Source organism: Ammospiza nelsoni, chromosome 6 (assembly GCF_027579445.1).
Source record: "Ammospiza nelsoni isolate bAmmNel1 chromosome 6, bAmmNel1.pri, whole genome shotgun sequence".
Taxonomy (NCBI): Eukaryota; Metazoa; Chordata; class Aves; order Passeriformes; family Passerellidae; genus Ammospiza; species Ammospiza nelsoni.
In genome coordinates, this window is record NC_080638.1 from 27,295,943 (window position 1) to 27,319,004 (window position 23,062).

Below are 23,062 nucleotides of genomic sequence, written 5' to 3' on the forward strand. Positions count from 1 at the left end.
AAATATTTACAAACAAATAAACAAACAAATAAATAAATGTCTAAAGCTTTTACTTCTGGGGGAGGACAAAAGTCATGGAATGGTTTAGGTTTGAAAGGCCCTTAGAGAACATCTAGTTCCAAACCCCACCACAGGGAGGGACACCTCTCGCTAGAACAGGATGCTTAAATTAAAACCAGTCAGACTTAGATTCATTGCTCTGCTGAAGGATTCTTGCAGTTTCTATCACTTCTTAAAAATACTACAAAATCTGAAGCAAACTTCTCATTAATTTGTTGAAAGACATATATTTGTTCAATTATTAAATAAGTGACTAAATTGTTTTATGCTTATGTAAGTAAACATACAGATTGAGTATCCTATCTTCAAGCTGCTCTCCCTCCACATAGAGAAATCCAAAACCCAGCATCTAACCTTCTCTAAGTCTTTTATCCTCCAAAATTACAGAACAAATTCAGAACTTCAAAGTTACAATACACTATAAGTGATCCTCATCTTAAGACTAATGGCTGTGCTTGAACAAGAGCAAATTGTATTATTTCTTAATAAATACTGGCTCTTGAGTTAACGTCTGTACCCACAGAGGATAACCAATAACACACCAGAATTCATTCGACAAGGTAACAGCTCTGTGATAAAAATTATTTTTAGACTGAAGCTTTCTACATATTAGGTCTTTGCATACCTGACATCAGTTGAATGACTGACCTCTGTCACCAAATCCTCATTTCCAGCAGAACTTAGCAACATCTGAAAGCCTTCCCTACTAAAGGGTAGTAAGATGCACATTTTCCAAGCAGCTTTCATCTACATACGTCATAGCGCTTAACAGGCATTTGAAACCAAACAAACCAAACAAAAAAACTTAAATCAAGAACAGTCTTCCAAGAGAGAGGAAGACACAAAATGAACCACAAAATCATTTAGGTCAGGAAAGACCTCTAGGATAATCAAATCCAGCTGCTAATCCAACACTGCCAAGTCCACCAGAAAAACATGTCCCCAAGTACCACATCCACACACCTTTTAAATACCTCCAGGGACAGTGACCCAACGTTTTGCCTGGGCAGCCTGTTCCAATGCTTGACAACCCTTTCTGTGAAGAAATTAAGTAAAAGGGTTAAAAAATGAGAGGAAACATGAAACTTGTGCCTCTAATGGAAGAGATAATTGATGAAGCACTAGAAAATAACACCTTGAAGGTAAAAGGCATTTTCCTTTCCTCATAATTACTAATAAAAATTACATATATTACAAGAGTGAAAATCTCTCCCTAGTATCATAGCAAAACAAGCATGGTGATTCCTTTTCCCATTCCATTTCAAAATGTATCCATCAACAAGGGCATGTATGATATTAACACAGTTAACTCAAAAAAACATGGCAACTTTCACCTGTCTGCTCTTTGCAGAAAACCACATTCCCAAAACTCAGCCTTGCATTTCCACATTTAATGAAGTCCTCCTTGACCTGACACAACTTCTCTGTATTTCAACCATATAAAAGACACACTTTTGCTTGTCTTCCTATGTTAATTGCTCCACAAGACCCTTGTACATACAACATTAATTACTCTTGTCCTCAAAACAGTTACTAGCCTGCATCCTGCCTACCAAATAAACAAATAAGCACAGGAGAGCTTAACAATATCCTTAAAACATATTTACAATGCCCAAAAAAATTTCAGTAAGTGTTACACAAGCATACTGAATAGTGAATAACTCAGACATTTAATTCAACCCTTCATTTATTTATATGCTGACAGTCACAGAGTGCTTCTCTGCTGATCAAAGTAATAATACAGAAGGCTAAGTGACAGATAATTCATTCTCTATCCTTTCATTTCCAGTATAGGTTTTAACAAACAAAGATTTCCAATAGCAAAAACTGATTGAACACTGAAGTGAGAGAAGACAGGAACAAATGAGAGGCACACAGCCTGATCCACTACTGTATGTAACTGTGTATGACACCATCAACATATTGCTTCAGTGGATTTACATGGTGATGACATTCATTCCACCTTTGTTTGACATTTTTGAAACAAATCTATCCTTTTGTTTACTCAGTTTAAGGACAAAACACAGATTTTCAAAAAGATTTCATTACTGATGGTAACATTTAGGTAAATACTCATATGTTACAGGGTTAAAATGAGCAGAAGCTGCACAGTAATCCTTGTGCCATCACAACTTTCTTACTGATATATACCAGCTTCATGTTAAGTTTCAGTATCAAATTCAATAGCTATTTGCTTTCTCCCTTCCTCTTCCCTAGAGTTCTAACAGTTTAGAAAAACAGCATTTGGAAATAAATAGCTTCTGCACTGCCAGGCTGGCACTTTGAATCTTCTAGCATTCTTAATCAGAAGTTCACACTGAAGCCATTTAATTGTATCATATGGACCACTAATTATTAAAAGTACAGGTAAAATATCAGCAGGAATGTAATAACTTCATGCAAATCACTTTCATAGTAATTGTATTTTTTTAATAACTAAATTCAGTTCTGAAAGACCCTTCCTTATGCTGTTTTAAAGTCCCATTGCTTAGTTCAATGTTAATGTAGGTGTGGGGTTTCTTCCCTCACTCCTGTTTTTTCAAGTCTGCCCATCTATAGCATCCAGTCAGTAAGCAAACAGCCTGCACTGGAGAAGAATCCTCCAAGGGTATCTTCTGAGAACAGCTAGGTTTTATAACAAGCTGTCTACATTTTATGCCCACTGACCTGCACCAACCAAACAGCACAACCATGCTCTCCTAAAACAGCTTAGCTTTAAAAGTAGATTCTCCCAAATATCCACTGCATATTTCTGAATGGAAGTCCAGCACGCTTTCCCTACTGGTATCAAACAGGAACCCCGAAAGTGCTAAGTGAAAATCTGGCTCTTGTGCCTAGCTGCAAGCTGGATGGGGTTTGCTTTGCAGAGCTGTTTGAAGCAACTTTTTCATCCATGAGTTTCTTGTGTTTTTTCCCTTTAGCTGCTGCCACCTCTACACCTCAGATAAGGCCCAGAGGATTAGTTTTCCTGCTCTTTATGACTAACATCAACTGTCATAGTAAATAATGGTAACAACTCCATTCCTAGCTGAGGGCACATGCACAAACACAAGCTGCCATGCAAGTAAAAAGTACTGGGCTGTAGCTAATGTACATTCTCTCTTCTTAGCAAGGCAAATCAGGGAGGTAAAAGTAATTCAGTCTCCCCAGCCACACACTGAGTGCATGGCTATGAAGGGTGACCAGGCAGGTGAGCACCAACACTTGTTCCAGTACTTCAGCCCACAGAAGCAGCCTCTTTTCTCTTCTCCATCCCACCACTGCAAACACACTGACAAAACATCCATGTGGACAAAAACCTGAAATCACAGAAAGTATGTATTCCTCATTTATTTATAGCATGGAAGGCTTTATCTATATAAGGATTAAAACTGGTCAAAATACAATCTTCTATGCCACCTTAATTGCCTTGCAATTTTAGCAGTTTTCTGGGTTTTTCCCAAACGTGGGGTTTTTGTGCTTTGCAATTTGACACCAACTTATTAAGACAGATTTTCCAAACTTATGCAAATCCCTAAAATACTTTTCCTTCTTGAAGAAATTTAGAATTGAGACATACTAGTCTTACTGGAGGAGCAGAATAGTTAATGCTGTGAGATGTTCCAGTAGTAATATCTCCAGAATAAATCCTGACACAAATATATCCAAACAGAAGATTCACCAAGTCAGGGTCTGTGTGGAAAACACAGACTAGCACAGTAAGAGCAGCTAAGCATATTTTTGTCAGACTTCTTTAAATGCATATAATCTCCAATAGAAAAAATTGCAGTGGTATAAAAAACCTGAAGAACTATTTTGTTTGAAGAATTACACGCTCTCCTTTCCCCACTCATTTTAGCTTGCTTTGGTAAATGCACAGTTACACTAACAACAATTTCCCAGAGCTACAGACCACATTTTAAAGCAAAACCTAAGTCCCACATGGGTTTTTTTTATGGCAGCGTCCTAAATATAACTGGGATATATAAGACATTATGGCTTTTCAAAAAGCAAATATGAAATGTCATATGAGCTGAAAGCCTCCACTAACCTCAAGCTGAAAAAATAAAATTAATGTATATACAACTAAACTCTGCGTTCACATAATTTGAGTTTGAAACTTAAAAAAGACATTTTAATTGCTTTTCTGAGTAATGAAATCTAGGTAAACTAGATGTTTTACTTTGCCGTTCTGCTTTTGTGGTAAGGCTTCATATTGTTTTCCAAGGAATGAGACAGCATTTCAGTGATCTGTGTTCCACCTTTTAATCACTTTTAAATACAGAGAAGAGCCAGCAGGGCATTGCCTCTGGATTTCCCAATTCCCAAAAAAAAACCAGTTAGAGATAGGGCCTTATTTATTATTTAAAAGAAAAACTATACAGCAGTGTATCAGAAGCATATACGTAGCAAACAGCAGAATACATTCAAATATACTGAACACAAAAGTAGGTGAATCAGAGCTCTGCTTCCAAGTTCAAATTAGCAGAAAAACAAACCTATTTAGTCGTTCAATTAGAGTAATTCTCGTCCCAAGAGAGTTAACAGTATTTATGGATGCCTCCGACAATGCATTTATAGTCTCTGCTCTACACAGCAGCACCAACAGTTACCCTCACACTTTGCCATTCTGTGCACACAAAAGAACAACTGCATAGATATTTTCAGTTTTGTTTGATTTTTACTCCCTCCACCCCAGACCACGAAAAGGGAACTATATCCAAAAAAAAGCTCTAAGAGCACTTGCCATCTAAGCTAATCTAGCATGTAGTCTAGCTTGTTAAAGAGAATGCTTATTACAGAATTTACAGCGTATTATGTTATACCCAAATGGAACAAAAATTGCTCATTTGAACATCAAAAATTGGGAGGCAGTATTTTCAGCAACTTCAACAAAACACATGTGAGAATATGCAAAGAAGAATTACAGGCAATTTTCTTTAGCCCTGGAAAAAGGTTCAAGATACAGTTCTATTTCTTGTACTTTTCCCTCACTATCTTACCAACCTCTCAGTGTCACGACACTCTTATACATACACACTAAAGCAGTGACAGCAAAAATGAATCGCTGAAGTTAAAAACGGTGTCGATCACATACATACAGGGCTTATCAGATGTGATGTACAAATCCATGCAGTAGATTTGTTTGTAAGGAAGGAAACTAAAATCCGAACTAAACATATTTCACTATAAAAAAACTAACTTGACTTGAACCATTTTCTTCGTGAAAAGGCGAAAATAAATTAAAGGCGTTATTAATATCTGCAACACCGCAGTGGGAGAAATCATTCACAGGAGACAGGCAACAGCGTTAAGCACGTATAACGCTAAATGACGAACAGAAATTGTATTGAGTCTCCCAGAGCAACTGCACCAGGCTACCTGTTTGCAGTCAAACAGGAGCGGACTTTACAGCGCAGCTTTAAGGAAGTGCGCATTCACGGGCGCGAACACAGCGCTGAACCGCGTTTCACGGGCACCCGGGAGACACTTTCCATCAACAACGCCACGAGTCTGGCAGGCGGCCCCTTCCTGCAGGTGCCGGTGGCTATTCCGGGAGCGCTGGGGCGGCCGGGCCCCCGCCCCGCCGGGCTCTGCGGGCACCGCCGCGCCACGCGGCCTCACGCACACGGGCGGCCGGGCCGGGCCGCGGGGCGGAGGCCGCGCTCTGACGGCACCGGGGAGGGGGGAGGCGAGCGCGTTCCCGCAGGCGCGCCCCCGCAGGCGGCGGCGGGCACGCGCTCCCGCCGGTGACGCGGCCCTCCCGGCCCGGCCGCGCCGCCGCCCTCGCCGCGCGCGCCGCCCCCCCCCCCCCGCGCTCCGCACCCCCCGCCCGCACCCGCGCACGCGCCACCGCCCGCACGTGCGCCGGCAGGTGCGCGGCGGCGCCCCCGCCCCCCCCCCCCCCCCGGCGAGCCCCCCCGCGCCTGGCGGGGCCCGGCCGCCGCTCTAGACAGGGGCTGGGGGCGGAGGGGCGAACGGCGGCTCCACGGCCGCCGGTACCGCGGGGCGCATCCGGCGGGCAGGGCGGGGAAGGGGCCTGTCTCTTTAAGAAGAGGCCCGGCTGCTGCGACCGCCGGTCGGCGCGGGGGCTGAAGCCGCGGCCTGCCCAGCCGGCGCCCCCACTGCCGCCTCCAGTAGCCCCGGCCCGGGGTGCCCTTGCGCAGTGGCCGCGGTGGCTCACCTGGGTACCGGGCCCGGCGGCGACGCGGCGGCGGCGGCGGGGGGCTGGGGGTGTCTCCCGGGCTCGCTCCCCCGCTTGCTCCACCCGGCCTCTCGCCCCGCGTTGCCGGGGCTGGCGTTGCCTGTCTCCTGCCGCGGGGCGCTCCCGGCTCCTGCCTCGCCAAGATGGCGCCCGCGCTGGTGCTGAGGAGGAGGCGGCGGCTGCGGGCGCTGGGACGGCGGCGGCGGCCACTTTCGCTCACTGAGAGGAGAGGAGCAGGGACACGGGGAGCCATGGCGGGGGGGAGGAGAGGCGCCATGCCCAGGCCTGATCAATCGAACCCCGCATGCCTCCCCGCCGCCCCGGACCCGCGCCTGGGCCCCGCCGCCCCGCCCGCGCCGCCGTGGCCGCCGCACGGACCCCACGACCGCACCGCGGGGCTCGGCCCCGCAGGGACCCCGCGGGGGGCCCTTCCTCATCGATGCGCTCCTGCGGCCGATTGGTAGGGTCTGGCGGTGACGGAAATTGCCGAAGGGATTCGGCCAGACGGCCGGGTGAGCCAGCGAGTCTCGCGCGAGGCGGGGCGGGGTCTCGCGATGCTGGCGCGGGGAGGCGGGTGCGTCCCGGAAGTGACGCGCGCTCGCCCTTGAGGCGCCGCGGGGGGCGGCGGGTGCGCCCGGCCGCGCTCGGGGCCGCTCGCTCTTTGCCGGGCCGGCGCAGCCGGTACCCCGTACCGGGCGTGGTGCGTGTCGCGGCGGCCGCCCGCCGCAGCTAGGCAGCTTGTCCGGCCTGGCAGCCCCCGCAGATGACGAGAGCGGTGAGGGGCTGGTGGTGCTGGAGCCGGGGCGCTGTTAGGGTTAACACGTGGGGCAGTCGGTGGGGCTGCGTGCGTTCTACCGCTGTCGCCTTGTCCCGCGCTAGGAGTTGCATTAGAGGGGCTCTAAAGGAAATAGGCATGAAGGTTAATTGCGAAGATGCTTTGCACCGTAAACACAGTGTGGCCGGCTGCTGTTCAGCACCGCTGCCTCCCCAAACCCATTAACCCGTACACTTAGAGCAAATCCTTAAGTGGATAATTAATCCATGTCATCTACGGCATAGCGATAAAAATCTGTATTTCAGGACTAAGCTTTGTCACTCCAGCGCTCAGTAGGTATCCGTGCCCTGCTTTTGGCTGGATGGAGTCAGTAGCTGAGATAGTATTGAATTTTGCATGCAGAATAAAAAACCTGATGTTTTGAGTTTCACTAAATCATGTTTATTCTAAGTCAAGGACTTGTCGTGTCTCATCCTCTGCCACGGAGAAGGAAATCTTGGGAGGGTGCACAGCCAGGACAGCTGACCTGAACTGACCAGAGGGATATTCCATACCACAGGACATAATGCCCAGTATAAATACGGGCAGCTACTTGGAAATGAGGCCAATCTGGATTCAGGAAGGGAATCTGGCATTAGTCAGCGTAGAGTGAGCAATTGTATTGTGCATCACTTGTTTTTCTTCCCCTTTTTATCATTACTTATTGCTCTTTTTTTTTTCCAATTATTAAACTCTTCTTATCTTAAACGATGAGTTTTTACTTTGGATTCTCTGCCTCATTCCACTGGGGCAGGGTGGGAGCAAGCAGCTTCATGGTGCTTAGTTGCCAGCTGGGCTTAAACCACCACACACAGTTGCTAGGATATAAAAATAAGACCATTGCTACTGCTCCAATAAAACTTCACTAGAGTTGTCCTTAACTAGTGATGCTAATTGTACCCCTAAGTACAGCCAGGAATTGCATTGTTCAGGAGGTGTGCATGATTTGGTTACATGTTAGTACCATGAGCTCAGACAAACAGAGCTGGCACTGAGCAGCATCACTACTGATGGACCTTTAAAAAAATAGCCCAGTTTTTCTTCTTAAGAAAATAGTAATTTTTAATCTTGTGCTTCAGTGAGTGATGACTCCATTCCAATATATTTATTTTCTTTATGCCATTCCCAAAACAGAACCAAAGGGAAAGCAGTACAAAACCAAGAAAGTTTTGCTACTTTAATCATTATAGTGGCACAGATGCAACTGGACTGTGAAGTCCCTCTCTGGAACTCTTATTCCATGATAATGCCATTCCAGTCAGAGATCAAGTCCTTGGAAGAGGCTGAGAAAGCACTCAGTCTCTTATCAAGAAGGGTAGCCTCAGCAATTACTTTGTATCATGTAAAAACATTCCATACTACATCCCAGACTTGATGCCTTTATCTCTCAGCTCCTCTTCCCCCTCTCTTTCCCTTACCTGACATATCACTATTTTCTGCCTGGTAATAGGACTGCATGGACCATGTTGTGGAAATACAACCTAAGTGCTCTTGAGCTGTCTGTGACAGAAGAGCCTGCATGTTCCACACTGTACCCCGCTGATCTGTGATAACCCATGACTGCTTGGAAAAATCTTCCTTCCTTTAAATGACAGAGAAAAACTGCCAAGGTTTTCTGTCACTCTGCCAAGTGAGGAAGTCTGACTTACAGTTTCAAAGGAAAACCTATTTAAATAGTGCCAATCTAGTACTTTGTGGGGAGAGGTAAAAAAACCCAACACACCAGAAAACCAACATGTTTCCCCAAAAATATTTTTAAATGTTTAGATACATCATAAGCACAGTCACACCAATTTACATCCAAAGAAAACCAACGCAAACAGGTAGCGAGTGGCACGTACTCACATGCCGATGTCACATCCCTTCCAAGCTGGTGTCATTATTATTCCCACCTTTGCAGCCTGATGCCCAGATTGTTCTTGGACTGCTATCTGGTTGGCACAGTCACCTTTGATCCTTCTCCATGCTTCCCTGTTCTACATTCAGTGTTCACTGATATGTCAGAAAGCTTGTTCTGAGACTGAGGCACGGCCCACATTAATTTTGTCCTGTGACAGAGCAGTAGTTTTTGCCCTAATACTTTATTTGCCTGGGGAGGGACTGGTCTGTAAACTCCTAAAGTGCTTTCTACACACACCACACAGCACAGTGGTGTTACAGCCTTATCCACAGAGCTGGATGTGGCAGTGTGGCGAACAACAGTGGTGGTGGTGGTCTGCAGCTTCCAGCAGGAAGCTGCTCTAATGAGTTTTACATACCTGCAACAGGTAGCAGAAGAACTAATACAGTTTAAGGAAGTGGTCTGTTAACAATGCAAGAAAAAGAAAAGTCACTCTTCTAAAATCAAAAATAGCTCTCGGAAAAAATGGATCTCAAAAATAGACGTAGAGAAGAACGGTCAGACACAGCAGGAATTTCCTCCAACAGACAGACCATCGTTATTTCCATTCAACAGTGGAATGTTGAATTACCTGTCATTGTAAAGTCAGGAGCTTTTGTTGGACACCTCTGCAAGGGAAGTAGCCTCTTTTTTCACTTGGATGTCTCCAAACATCCAATCTAAGCTCATCAAATCACCTGTATCAGAAATCAAATTCATACAGTCTGCTTGAGGTCAGTTTAAGGTCCTCCCACAGATTTTACCATATGAATTTGATTTTCAAGCTCTGCTTTGACAAAATACATCCTTGATTGTTGAAGGATGTGTTTTGAGACCCTGCTTTTTTGCCTTTTTTTTTTTTTTTTGTGGGAAAGCAATCACCATCAACTCTGTAGTTTCTATCCTCTGTGGATTGTTTCCCTCTATTAAATTCCACGGCTGGTTGGATCAAAAGACCATCCTCATTCATTCTGTAGTCTTCTATTACTTTCTCCCTTCTCAATTTCTGTATTTCTGCCAGCTGACACAGCTCCTCTGGCAGCTCCATGCAAATGGGCTAATAAAGAAAAAGAAACAGAAAAGAAATCAAATCAATAATATGAAATAGCATACTATAGTTTTGTTAGAACCAGAGACGAGGTGCCTCTGTAGTTAGCCAATGGAACACAACAATCGTGCTATCACATCCAGCACAGCACCTTATCTACTGCAGCTTTACCATAAGTGCACTGGGGATATCAACTGTGCTGCACATGGGTGTGGTAATGGCTCTGTGGTACCAGAGCTCTGCATGTGAACTGGCACCTCTTAAACAAGAGGACTCTGCACTTCTAGGAAAATATTTACTTCTGTACACCAGGTTCCCAGGCATCTGCTTCTTTGAATTCAAGTCCTAAACATGAGAACACGTCTGGATTTCCAAGTACCTAACAACCATCAGTATGAATCCACAAGGAGGGGTAAAAATATAACAGATGTAGCTGCTTTACTAGCTCTTTTCCTAGGTGTCTTCATCCACAAGAAGAACAATTACTGCTGGCAGTCACACTGAAAATGCAGGAACTGCCAGGCGTTTCAGGGAGGGAAGTTTGTGTTCACTCCTCCCCCTCAGCAGGGAGGAAGATTATCAGTTTCTGAAAGACAAGGAAGAGAGAAGCTGAGGGTTTCGATAATGAAGCCCTGAGGATCAGAGGTCGCTGCTTTGCATCTGGTTTGTGGGTAAAAAGTCAGGGAGTGTCCTCCCATTGCTTAGGAGGGAGCATCCACCATTCAGAAAACTCAACTACCACTTGCAGATGATGACACAGGCAACCACAGGAAATGTCAACATACCTTTCCAAAAACATCAGGATCAATGAGATGCCTTTCTATTTCCTTCCTTTTAATTTTTTTTTTTAATATTTTCTTCTTCATCCTCTTCTGCCAGTACTTCATCAACAAGGATGTTGCATTATCTCTTTTGGCTGCTGTGAACCACTGGCAATACTTTGCTGTTGCTAGTAAGTCAGACACAGTCTGATCACATCTATCACATTCAATGATGCAGAAGTCTCAAATCAAGCACTCCTGAGTATGTCAAAGACCACAAGGATGATCTGAGCCTAGCAGGAGCTCATTTAGTCAGAAAGTGATTCTGGTATTTTGCCACTACACATTTGAAGTTTAAATATATATTGCAAACAGATTTCAAATAAAGTAGAAGAAACTTTTATTTGTGTGATCTACCCACGAGATATAGAAACAACAGAAAATTATTAACAGTGAAATGGCAGTGAAAATGGCTTCTTTTGCTACCCATACTAGATTTCTGAAGCCAACTGCTTTAGAATGCAGAAAGTAATGACAACCAGATGAGATATCAAATCAGTCTTCAAAATACCATTTGAAATACCCAGGATCAAGTTAATTCCTTGGCTAATCTTATGGAATAGATGGATTTACAAAAGGATTGTTTTAGCAAGCTGAGAACCATTTTAAAAATTCTACAAATAGCCCAATACAAAGCAGAATTTGTACTCTCTTCCCTTTAACAAACTGTTCTTTTCTCCTGTGTCATGCCTACTTTCACATGCATTTCTCATGGAAATTCACATGTCGAGTTCTTTTTTTTTTTCCATGAATTAAGAACAACCTTCTTTGTTTTGGCAGCTTTCCTCTAAACAGAAAAGATTTTCAAATATGACCTCCTCTCTTATATCTGTGAAGCAACTATGACCTCTTGTGGTTATCTAATCTACTCCTAAATCCTCAATAATGGGATTTAAGGCTCTGAGCCCTTAAGTAATTCCCAAAGGATTCAAGTCTGTGCTTCAGTGCTTTGTTAAACTAGGGCAAAGCAAAACAGAATTTTTTTCGTTAAGATTGAGCTGCATTCTCTCTTCCTAATAAATACTTCAAGACATTAACAACTGCAAAAATGAGGAGCTAAAAGGATTTAATTATGTTAGTTTGGTCTCTTTCTTATGAATGAGGATGTTTGACCATGCACTTTTCACCCAAATTTAATACTAACAATATCTTCCACAGTTAGTGTAAGCTCTCACAAGATTATGTCATTGAGCAGACAGAAAAGCACCACACCAATACCACTGCTTGTTTGGTTTGCATGGACCTGTTCTTTCCAGCAGTGCAATAAGTGAAGCTCTTTCACCAAAAATCTCATTTCCTCCACTTTCTGCTTTAAAAATTAACAAACAATTACAGTCTCCACCATCCAGCCACTCCAGGGTACCTGAGCATCCCCTACCACTGGTTCTGTGTAACCAAAGATGAAAGACATTACTTTATTTGATTTTTCACTTTTTGTTTTTTTTAAGATAACTCTTGTGAGAATTAACGAGGATGACCAGATAATTCAGTCATGCTTTTATAGAAATAAAAATCTTTGGTGAACAAACATTACTCAAAACCAGACAGTGTATGCAAACCAGCTCAGCAGCACAGTTGATAGATCAGAAGAAAAACAGAACAAGATGTGGGGACCAAACACTCTCACCAAAACAAAGCAACTCTGTCAGCTCCAGGTACCAGCACTTTAGTCCTGCCTGTCGCTCTTCATATCCTCACACATGTACCAGCCCCTGTTGAGCCCAGTGGTTCTCAGTCTCTGAGCAGAGTGAACAGAAGGTGCAGATGACTGTGCTCGTGCCTTGAGAGCTGCAACTCACCCACCACCCAGACATGGGCTGGGTTCTGCTACTGAGCTAACAGGAAATGGAGCTAGGTGCATACAGACACCAGCACTCCTGCACACTGAAACAAGCTATGTAGCATAAAGCAGGGTGTACAGCTGCAGAAGAAGAAGCTTCTGGTAACTGGGTACTCCAGAGTTTGTCCATTAGAGCCCTAGATCCAATCAGTAGCCAGAGAAATAATCAAAGACATACCTACCTTTGTGCTCACAAAGTGATCTCCAGACCCAGTCTAATAAGCATTTAAATAAGTTGTTAGGTCAGACATCAAGTTATCCATTAGAGATGAGTGGAGCAGCAGAAGGTACTTAGCTTTCAGAGCAAATGCTTCAGGCAGAGAAGCTAGGAAGGGTCTCAAGGACCATATATCAAGGATTCTCCTGTGTATCCCAGTGCAGATGAAACCAGTTATTGTTGTGGTTTAATCCCAGCCACAAATTAAATCCCATGCCATCTGTAAGGTCACTCCCCTCAACCCCCATCAGGGCAGGGAGGAGAACTGGAAACAAAAGTTAAACCTTGTGGGTTGAGATAAAAATAGTTTAATAATTCAAAAAACAAAAAAGCTAATAATATAATAATGATAAGTGGAGGGAGAGAGAAAAACAAAATCCAAGAGAAAAAGTGATGCACAATCATTGAGCAGCAATCAGCTCCCTTCCAGGTAACTCCTCTGGTTTAAATACTGGGCATGGCATTCTATGGTATGGATATCTCTTTGGCCAGTTTGGATCACCTGTTCTGGCCATACTCCCACCTTTCTGTGCAGCTCCTCATGGCAGAGCATGGAAAATCTAAAAGCCCTCAGCTTAGGGTAAGCACTACTGAGTAAGAACCAAATCAGTGTGTTGTCAACACTATTCTCATACTGAATCCAAAAACCGCAGCGCTGTACTAGTTACTAAGAAGAAAATGTATTCTGTCCCAAGACAGTTACTTAAGTTGAAAAATATTTAAGAAAGCTTTTCATCATAGACTTCTGCAGTTTACAACACATTTCTTCATGTTGATCTTTATTTTCAGTGCAACTGAATGCTTTCAGTGTCTAAGGCCATCTGTGTACAAGACTGTGCTGGTTAGAGAAGCAGAAATTTGGAAGGAGGGATTGCTTCCTTAAAAAAAAAACAACAAAAAAAAAACCACAAACACAACAAAAAACAAACCAGCAAAAAACCCAACCAACAAAAACAGGAACCGAAAACCAACACGCACCTACTCCAGTATTTAATGCTAGGTTCTCTCTCATCTATCTCTGAAACTACACTGGATTCCTAAGAGCTGAAATAAAAGACCTATAGACAAAAAAACCACCTCCCATGAAGGGAGCTAGAGAAGCAGCTAGGGATAGTAACATCATCAGCAGTCAAAACAGAAGAACATGAAAATAAGCCCCAATTAAACAGCATGACCATGATACCCTGGGCAAAACTGCACTATGGAGTGGTTTACACTGGTATATTTATTGCATGCACATTACATGGTCATTTTCCATGTTTAGTCTTCAGGGCAATAGGATGATTTGGTCTGGTAATAAGGAAAGCATGTTGTCATTTGGCTTAGGTTTGCTGTACAGAATTCTCAAAACAGAAATTTTGAGAGACACTATTGGAATTCTAAAACTTAGATAAAAATAAAGCTGTGTTCAAATTAGAGGTTTCTCTGAGTAGCTTTAATAGCAATATCAAATAACATTTAATCCAGGCTTTTGAAAAAGATTTTAAGTCTATGAACAGGCAGCACAAACCCACTTATATTTACTGAGGAAGTAAAAATACCAGAATGAAGGGATAAAAAAATGCTCTTGTAGGAAAGAGGTTGTTCCTATTTGGTAAAAAATATTGCCTATATAGTGAGGTGTCATTAAGTATCTGATATCCTTATTTAATAGCTTCTTTGGAAATCTTCTCACCCCACCACAACCCCTCTACAGAACAAAAGAGCAAGGTCATGTGATTAAAAATCCTAGAAAAATGATAGAAACATTTAGCTTGGAAAACACCTCAAAGACGATCAAGTTCACCACTAAACCACATCCCTAAATGCCACATCCACACATCTTTAGGGATGGTGACTACACCACTTTCTCAGACAGCCTGCTCCAATGCCTGACCACCCTTTCAGTGAAGCAGCTTTTCTTCATATCCAATCTAAACCTCCCCTGGCACAACCTGAGTCCATTTCCTCTTGTCCTGTTGCTTGTTACCAGAGGAAAGAGACCAATCCCACCTCACTGCAACCTCACTTCAGGTACTTGTAGAGAGCAATAAGGTGCCCTCTGAGCTTCCTTTTCTTCACACTAAACAAGCCCAGGTCCCCAGCTGCTCCTCATAGGACTTGTGCTCCACACCTGTCACAGCTCCATTGCCTTGCTCTGGACATGCTGCAGCACCTCAGTGCTGTTCTTGTAGTGAGGGGTCCAAAACTGACTGCAGGGTTTGTGCCATGACATCACCAGTGCTGAGTACAGGGGGACAATCAATTCAATGCCCTGGTCCTGCTGGTCACATCCTTTCTGGATTTTAGTAAGGCTTTTGATACTGCCCCTCAGAGCATCCTTCTGGACAAGTTGCCCAACTGTGGGATAAGCAGGTCCATGGTGTTCTAGGTGAAAAACTGGCTGAAGGACAGAGCTCAAAGGGTTCTAGTGAATGGAGCTACATCTATCTAGCAACTGGCACCAGCTGAGGGATACCATTGGTATTCCTTGCGGTTCAATTCCAGAGCCTGTTTTGTTCAGTATATTTATCAACAATCTGGATGTAGGAGTTGAATGCACCATTAGGAAGTTTGCTGATGGTACCAAACTGGGAGGTGTTGCTGACTCTTGAGGGACAAGAGGCCTCGGAGAGGGATCTACATAGTTAGGAGCATTGGGCTATAATTAATGGGATGAAATTTTCCAAGTTGAAATGCCAGATTCTGCATCTAGGATGAAATAACATTGGACACAAGTATATATTATGACAGTGGCTGGAAAACAGCCCTGCAGACAAGGATCTGATTGCCAGCAGGCTCAGTGGGAGTCAGCAGTGTTCCCTGGCATCTTGGGATGCACCAAACACAGCATCACAGCTGGTCAGTGGAGATGAAGGTGCTGAGCTCTTCTCCCTGGTATCCAGTGACAGGACATGTGGGAATGGTTCAAAGCTGCACCAGGGAAGGTTTAGTCTGGATATTAGGAAGAATTTATTGGCTGAGAGAGTGGTCAAACACTGGAACCAGCTTCCTAGGGAGGTGGTTGATGCTCCAAGCCTAACAGTATTTAAGAGGCATTTTGACAATGTCCTTAATACCAGGCTTTGACTTGGCCAGCCATGAACTGGTCAGGCAGTTGGATTACATGCTCACTGTAGGTCCCTGAAACAGTCTATTTTATCAAGCTTATGTTCCCCAAATCTTAGAAGTTCTTAACCCATCAAGTTTTCCCTTGCTTGTTCCCATCTGAAAGATGAACAAAACCAAGGGAAATAGAGAATGATAAATTGGCTGCTGAACTGCACAAGAATTATTTCATTCTATAAGTGCTGTCAATAAAAGTTCCCTTTTCCCCCATTTGACTCAGGATTCATTTTAAGCAATTTGCTCTGTTGAAACTAGGTTTCAGAATTAGTCAAAAATATTAACATATCCAGAACATTTTCCCACCCAAGTTATATATAGCCTGTATTGTACAACCTTTGTGGTTCTTCAAAACCTGAATTTCAAATGAGCTATTAGGAAATTCCAGCATAAGCACTGATGCCAACTAATGCTTGCACCTGTCTATCAAGGCAGTGTTACAAAATGTCCTTAACTACAGCAATTTAATCACTGCTTACTGCCTTGCTCTTAAAAAAGAACCTCACAGAAACATCTCAAGATGGGCAAAGGACAGCTCACCACTGAGTCTTCAGAAGGTGCCTCATTGAATCACTCACTGAAGTCACCTGCTGTCTGCACTTCATGGCATCTCACTGGAAGGTATCTTGACCTGTAAAGTGCAGACATGGTCAGAAGGAAGCCACAAGTTGTCACTGAAAACTGCAGAACAGTTGCAGAGCATCAGCAGCCTGTGATGGAAGGGATCAATAGCCATGACCAATGTCCATTAATCCAAGGCAAAGAATGTGGAGGTTTGACAGTGGGGTTGCATATAAGAAGTAAAATATGTTACAAGCAAATTAATCACCATTCTGACTGCATGCAGTGCACAGCTAGCAATCTGAATCCTTAAAGCTGTTATGTAAAGGGGTAGATTAGGTTTTAAGAATGACTTACATAAGTTTTATGTTGTATTTGTCTATGTCTCCTTCTAGCCCAGTGCTCTTAGTATCAGAAGAGAGTAAACATACAGTGATAATTTCCCAGGATACTTACAGTTTTACTTTTTATCCAAAACCTAAAATAAGGATTCAAGATAAGGAAAATAAGGTGAAAGAATAGCTAAGTTGTCAAACCTTTTGCCTATAAACTGATTTTGCCATTATGACTCATCTCTGACAACACATAGAGCCAGAAGGAAAGCAGGCAACAGCATAGCATGATGTTTGCTTGTTTCTGTTCCTGCTTTCATCCTTTTTACCTGTTTGCATGATCTGTGGAATCAGATAGCAGCAGTGAGTTCTTCACTTGTGCATTTTATGGTTAAACCTTGACTCATGGACTTCTGTCTTATGGAAAGTCTCTCTCAAGCTGTCAAATTTTCTGTATTTTTTCAGCACACACCTTTAAGAAGAAGTGCAGTGTTTGTTTTGGTAGTACACAGATATGCAACCCACATTTTGCAAAGACAGGAATTTCAAAGTGTGAGGATGCCCAGAAAGCAAGGTTAGGGATGTAAGCACTGACAACAGACAGTTGCCTGCTCACTATGCAGCTCTTTAGGCTGCTAGAGCCCAAGAGGTACACAACCCCTGCTCCCAGGGAAGTCAAATGTAAAATAGCAGTATCACACTTCCACAAACTTTATTAAAAGTTACTTCAACAGGTGATATTTTAAGTATTATAAGAGCATCAGAACACTGCTACACTCTAAATGGTGTGTTAATTATATTAGTTTACTTATTGTAAGGAATAAACTGTTGCAGCCACTGGATAAAACCAGGAATAACATTTTTCAAATTATGCATGCAGGATTCCATGTAAGCCAGAGTTCTTAATACCACTGCTGCCTTTTAATGCAGAGTCTCACTTGTGCACCCAGCCTGTTCCCATATTAGCAACACTGAGAAGCTGTCTCTTGGAAGTGCTTCACAAAAAGCATCTGTGAGAATTTGCTCAGAAGTACCTCCCAGTTATTCTTCCAGCAGTACAGAGTAGAAGACAAGATAACTTAATTTCACAGTATCAGGTACACTACAGAGTACCCAAAACCAGACTCTGTCAGTCCCTTACCTCCATGAGAAGTAGGACTGAGGCCAAGGAATCAGAGTAATTGACTCTCTGAGCACACAGAGCTATCAGTGCGAGGAAAGCAGGCACGGCAGCTCATACCGAGACAACAGAACAATGCGTGCAACTCTGTGTACCTTGGATCCTGCTGTGGGCAGCCCTGGTTAATTATTGCCACTGGTTCTGTTACATATTCCAGCCAGTACCTTTGGGACTGCTTTGGGTGGGAACTTTCAGCTCTACCTTTTTCATACAATCAAGACTTAACAATGACTGATATTTGATCTGTAATGAAATAACAATTTTTAGGGGCAAAAGGCCCCTAAAACTGAGAGAAACCTGTGCCATTGAAAGCTTGCTACATAGCCCATATTTGGGATTTGAGGAGTTCCTACAGGCGGTCATACCTATGACATGAAAAGTTAGCATATATGCAAGCACAAGTCAACTATGCATAACATATCCATGCCCATTATGAAGGATCATAGCCATTGTGTTACTTTCTTCTCTTCAAAAGGCTCTTAATTCTCCTGTTAGTCACATACTAACCACCATACCACCAGGGCTAGCACCAGCAAAATCAGATTTTTGTGATAATTTGGCCTGTTCCCTCATTTTCACCTCTGTTTTTATCAGCAGATGGTTCCCACAGCTGGATGCCTCTATTTGAATTTGTTTCTGCACTTGTGTAAGGGGCAGAAAGAACAAAGAACATAATGCACAAGCTGACCTGGCTCCTGCTTAAGTCACTGTAGCCTCAGGTTGTTCCAAGTTTGATCAAGAACAGCAAAAGCATCTTTAAAAAAAAAAAAAAAAACACATTAAACCTGCTGCTATTTTTGGGTAGTAACTACCTTTTAAAATGGGTCTACACAAGATTATATTAGCCTTGCCTGAAGTTTCTTTCTAGCTAGAGCAACATTCTTTCTAGCCAGAACATTCACGTGGTTCAATAACTGTCACATCCCAGTAATGCTGACCTTCTCTGAGATAATGCCCTAAAGTTTCTCTTAAACTTTTGTTCCCAAACAGAATACTTTTAAAGGGCACCTGTGTATCCAAGGCTCTGAAGGACACTGTACTGGTGAAAGAGACAGTCTGAGACACAGCAGCAGCCATGCATGACTTCAAGCATGAACAGTCTGATTTAAATGCCTACAGTCTAGAGCATGACACCAACTCTGTTATTTGACAAAAACAAAAACCCTGTCTGTTTAAGAGTGAACTGCAGCACTAGTCTTTTTCATTATGATGCACAATGAAACAAAAAGGCTTCAGATTTAAATATTACGTGCACTAAAAACAGAATGCACCCTTATTTCCAGGCTTAGCTAGGGAAGGGAAAAGACAAAACTAACAGACCAATCACATCAACCCTTGCAATTTTTCTTTTTTCTTTTTTTACACTCATACTTTGGTATTTGAATTGTTAAATATAAAAGTGAACAGACAGTGAAATAGCTGAGACACTTAACAGGTCAGCTCTAGAGAATATACAAACAGCAGACTATTGTAAAATGTTCAAAGGATATATTTTATCTGAAAGGAGATGTGCATGTTCTCGCCCTGGAATTGTTCAAGGCTACAGCCCAACAGGTACACAACCCCTGTTGGGGGTATGCAACCAAAGCTGCTGGGTGGAGCTCTAAGCAACCTGGTCTAATACAAAGTGTCTCTAGAACTAGTGATCTTTAAGGTCCCTTCCAACCCAAACCATTCTATGACTCTGTTTTCTCTCCCACTATCCAGGTAAAAGCAGGTACCTGTTCTTCAGCCTATACAGGCCTCGCACTCTTGTCACCATTCTCTGAGAACAGAATGAGCTGATTTTGGATCTGTGTCTGTATAAGTATACACCTGCATATGCATCAGAGCAGGAACCACACAACCAGATCAGCACCTGACAGCCACCACACAACCAAAGGGCAATCGTTGTTGCAGCACATGGCACAGTTGAGACAGCCACAATACACAAGGTATCACCATACAATTTCAGAAGGCTTCAAGCATTCACCCATACAGAGCATCACCATACCACCTCAGAAGGCTGCAAGCATCTGCCCTTCTTATTCTTTAGCCCAGCCTTTTATACCCCTGATGTTCATGCACTGCACCTGTGTGCCCTCTGTTCCCTTTGGTGATGGGTCAGTGCCCCTGGGCACTCCATGGCTCATTGCTGTCAATGCTGCTCACCTGCTGCTCACACCTGCAGCCCATGGGGGATGAGGCTCTGCTGCAGCCCCACTCCCAATTACCACAAACTGTGTCCCTACAAACAGACTTACTGAGCTTTGAGTTATATATCACACCATGTACATTTCATGAACAAGTGTAAGATTAAAATAGTCACCAAGAGGAATGCTCACTGGCTGAAGCACTTTGATTTCTCCAAAAGATCAGTGGTGCTACTCAGCCACTTTTACAGTTGGTAAGAGCTACAGGATAAACATTTTAGAAAGCAGGCTGGTTTCCTTCCAATGTCTGCAGATAAGCTCTGTACCTACCTTTCTGTTACCATTGTTCTCTCAGAATACATCTTGTTCTGATACAGACAAACCAAGAGATAACAATCTCTGGGAAAAACGTTGTCTGACAAAGACTAAGCACACTGCTTGGCTAATATCCACATTACCTCAGAGGGGATATTTTGAGCTATCTGAAGCCCTGAGATGGCTTTCTAAGGAAACATAGGGAGAACTCCATGGGCCACAGTCTGCTTGGTTCTGTGTCTGCTTGTTTGTTCCTTCAACAGCCTAAAGTGCATCTGAGCAAGCAAGACAAACAAACCTAATACAAAAGTCAAAACATTATTAAAATGTCCATGCTGGTGCAATGTGAAAGAGAAATATTTCAGGCAATACCCTCTGCCTCTGTTCAGAAAATGAACTGCTGCATATGAAGCAAGTCCTTAATTAAGTGTGTGTGGTTCTTACAGAAGATCCTGAAGCTAGCCAACAATAAGCTTATTTTCCATAAAAAAGCCCTTATCTCAGATAAAATTTCACATTTATTCTGAAAATATAAGGTGAAAGCAGAATCTGAACGGATGTTCACTGCAAAGATCAGAAACAGTCTTAAAGTAAACTGCAGTTCAAGGCACAAAGAATGAAGTACCTGACTGGAGCCCAAGAATGATGCAAATTAAATGTCTGTAAGTCTTTACCCTGAATCAATAATATTTGATCCATTAGTTGGGTGGTGTAATTGGAGGGCAATTATACAAGCTCACCAATAGGAAAAAAACAGTTGCACCACTGAAACTTTACTGTAGTCAAATAGAAGTTACTAAAATAATAAAAAATGGTAACATCACAGGACCGTAAGAAGAAATATAATATTTGAATAAGCTATTCAAGTGTGGTCTTGTGAGAAGACTTAAAGTAAAACCATCTTGGAGCATGGGTCTGTAGGAGTTTGAAATATATTTTTACTAGCTTTCTGAAGGCACACTTATAAATGTTTTGAGAGCATCTATATAACTCTAACTTTCCTGTAAAATTGTTCTGGAACCATTCCACCATAGGTGAAATGCTCATAGGAAATTCTCCCTAAACCACAAGGAAACAAACCAAGGAAATTCTTCTACCTAGGAACACTACTGGGAAACAAGAAACAAGAACAAAATCAAAACCAACCAACCAAAACCAAACCAAACAAACAAAAATAAAAAAGAGAGAGAAAAATGTGAGAGAGAAGAATTGTAAACAATGCCTTGGAGGAACCTTTTACCTTGGAAGAAGCCTTATACCCACCACCTTGTTCACCTTTTCAGAGGTGAGGAAAACAAACTTGGAACAACTGAGTTTGAAAATCAGAATTATAGTCAATGTGAGTTGTGGTTCCCCCAGCAAGCACTGCCCATCCCATCTCCTTCTGTGAAAGGAAGGAAGCATTTCACTATACTCAAAAAGCATTGCTGTTCCCTTCCCTGAATCTGTTTAATTTAATGACAGAAGCAATTTATATTCTAGTGCTGAAAAGCAACTTTTGGGCACTCGTTAAAGACTAGTCAAGTCTAATGACTTAAGCATCCCATCAGAAACAAAGTCAGCATTGAACTATAACTAATTAATTTACAGACTATTACATATAGAATAAAGCAAGTACATAAAAAAAGGCAGAATGAAGTAAGTTAATCACTTTCTAAGTCCAGTAGATGCCTTCTAGCTAGTTGCCCCTCAGCACTTTGCTCCTATCCCTGAGGCAAAGCAGATGGCAATAGAAATGCACAGGACCTTTATAAATTAGAAATGTTTTTCTTAAATATTCCCATATTTATGCCATTAGTGAAGGAGGCTCAGATAAACAGATCATTCAATAGAGATGTTTTTGCCTATGTGAATAAAAGTAAGACCAAGTTAACATGACCTTTAAGCATTTTAACTTCTCAGCACAGTCCAAAAGGGAAAGTCTTGCACATGTACAACAACATATCAAATGAACTTGCCTTCAGGATGTAAACAGGGGGCACTCTTATCTCAACTGAATACTTTGGAGGAGTTACTTTCATTAGCAGTCTCATTGGTCATTAACCACTGTTATTTAACCAGTAAGCTTTAATTCAGTACAGTCCCAAGACCTTCCCAAAGTGAGCTGTTATTATTATTATTTCACTTATAGATAATTGGGAAACAAAAGCTGTTTGATTATACATAATTTTAATTCCTACTGATTTTAGGAGAAAAAATGAAACCAAGTAATTCAGATGTGAACCAAAAAGGATTTAAAATGCTGAACTATTGGTGGGCACAACCCCCCTGCCCCAAAACACAGTAAGCAAACCTCACCATTGACTATTCCATGACCAAAAATTATCCTTAATCCTGGAGCGCTTCTGCCAGTTTCCAAGTTCTTCACTGACATGAAGGAGGGAAAAAAATAGACATACATCAGGTTCCACTCTTTGAGGTAGGAGCTTATCATTACCACTGACCTGCTGGAAAGCAGCTCTGCAGAGAAAGACCTGGGGGTCCTGGTGGGCAACAAGCCATGGGCCAGCCGTGCCCTTGTGGCCAAGAAGGCCAACGGTGTCCTGTGCTCTAGGAAGAGCATGGCCAGCAGCT

General features: G+C 42.7%; 2 protein-coding genes across 4 annotated transcripts in view; both read right to left on the minus strand.

The window, feature by feature from the left end:
• INO80 (INO80 complex ATPase subunit) overlaps positions 1–6,443 on the minus strand; it is a 62,149-nt gene extending 55,706 nt beyond the window's left edge. Inside the window, exons 1-2 of one of the 3 annotated variants that reach the window (XM_059473995.1) lie at positions 4,539–5,668; positions 1,024–1,096 (exon numbers count right to left, since the gene is read on the minus strand). The gene's annotated coding sequence lies outside the window, so the exon portion shown is untranslated. Of the gene's footprint in view, positions 1–1,023; positions 1,097–4,538; positions 5,669–6,223 lie in introns of those variants that run through there. The other 2 variants (XM_059473994.1, XM_059473996.1) reach the window with 2 other exon arrangements.
• Positions 6,444–8,430: 1,987 nt separating this feature from the next.
• Positions 8,431–22,922, minus strand: EXD1 (exonuclease 3'-5' domain containing 1). Its single transcript, XM_059474887.1, is given in 7 exon segments — positions 8,431–9,994; positions 12,829–13,009; positions 20,504–20,541; positions 20,648–20,716; positions 20,718–20,742; positions 21,114–21,117; positions 22,787–22,922. Coding segments are annotated over 7 exon segments (750 nt in total). The 3' UTR covers positions 8,431–9,697.
• Between the last annotated feature and the right edge of the window lie 140 nt (positions 22,923–23,062).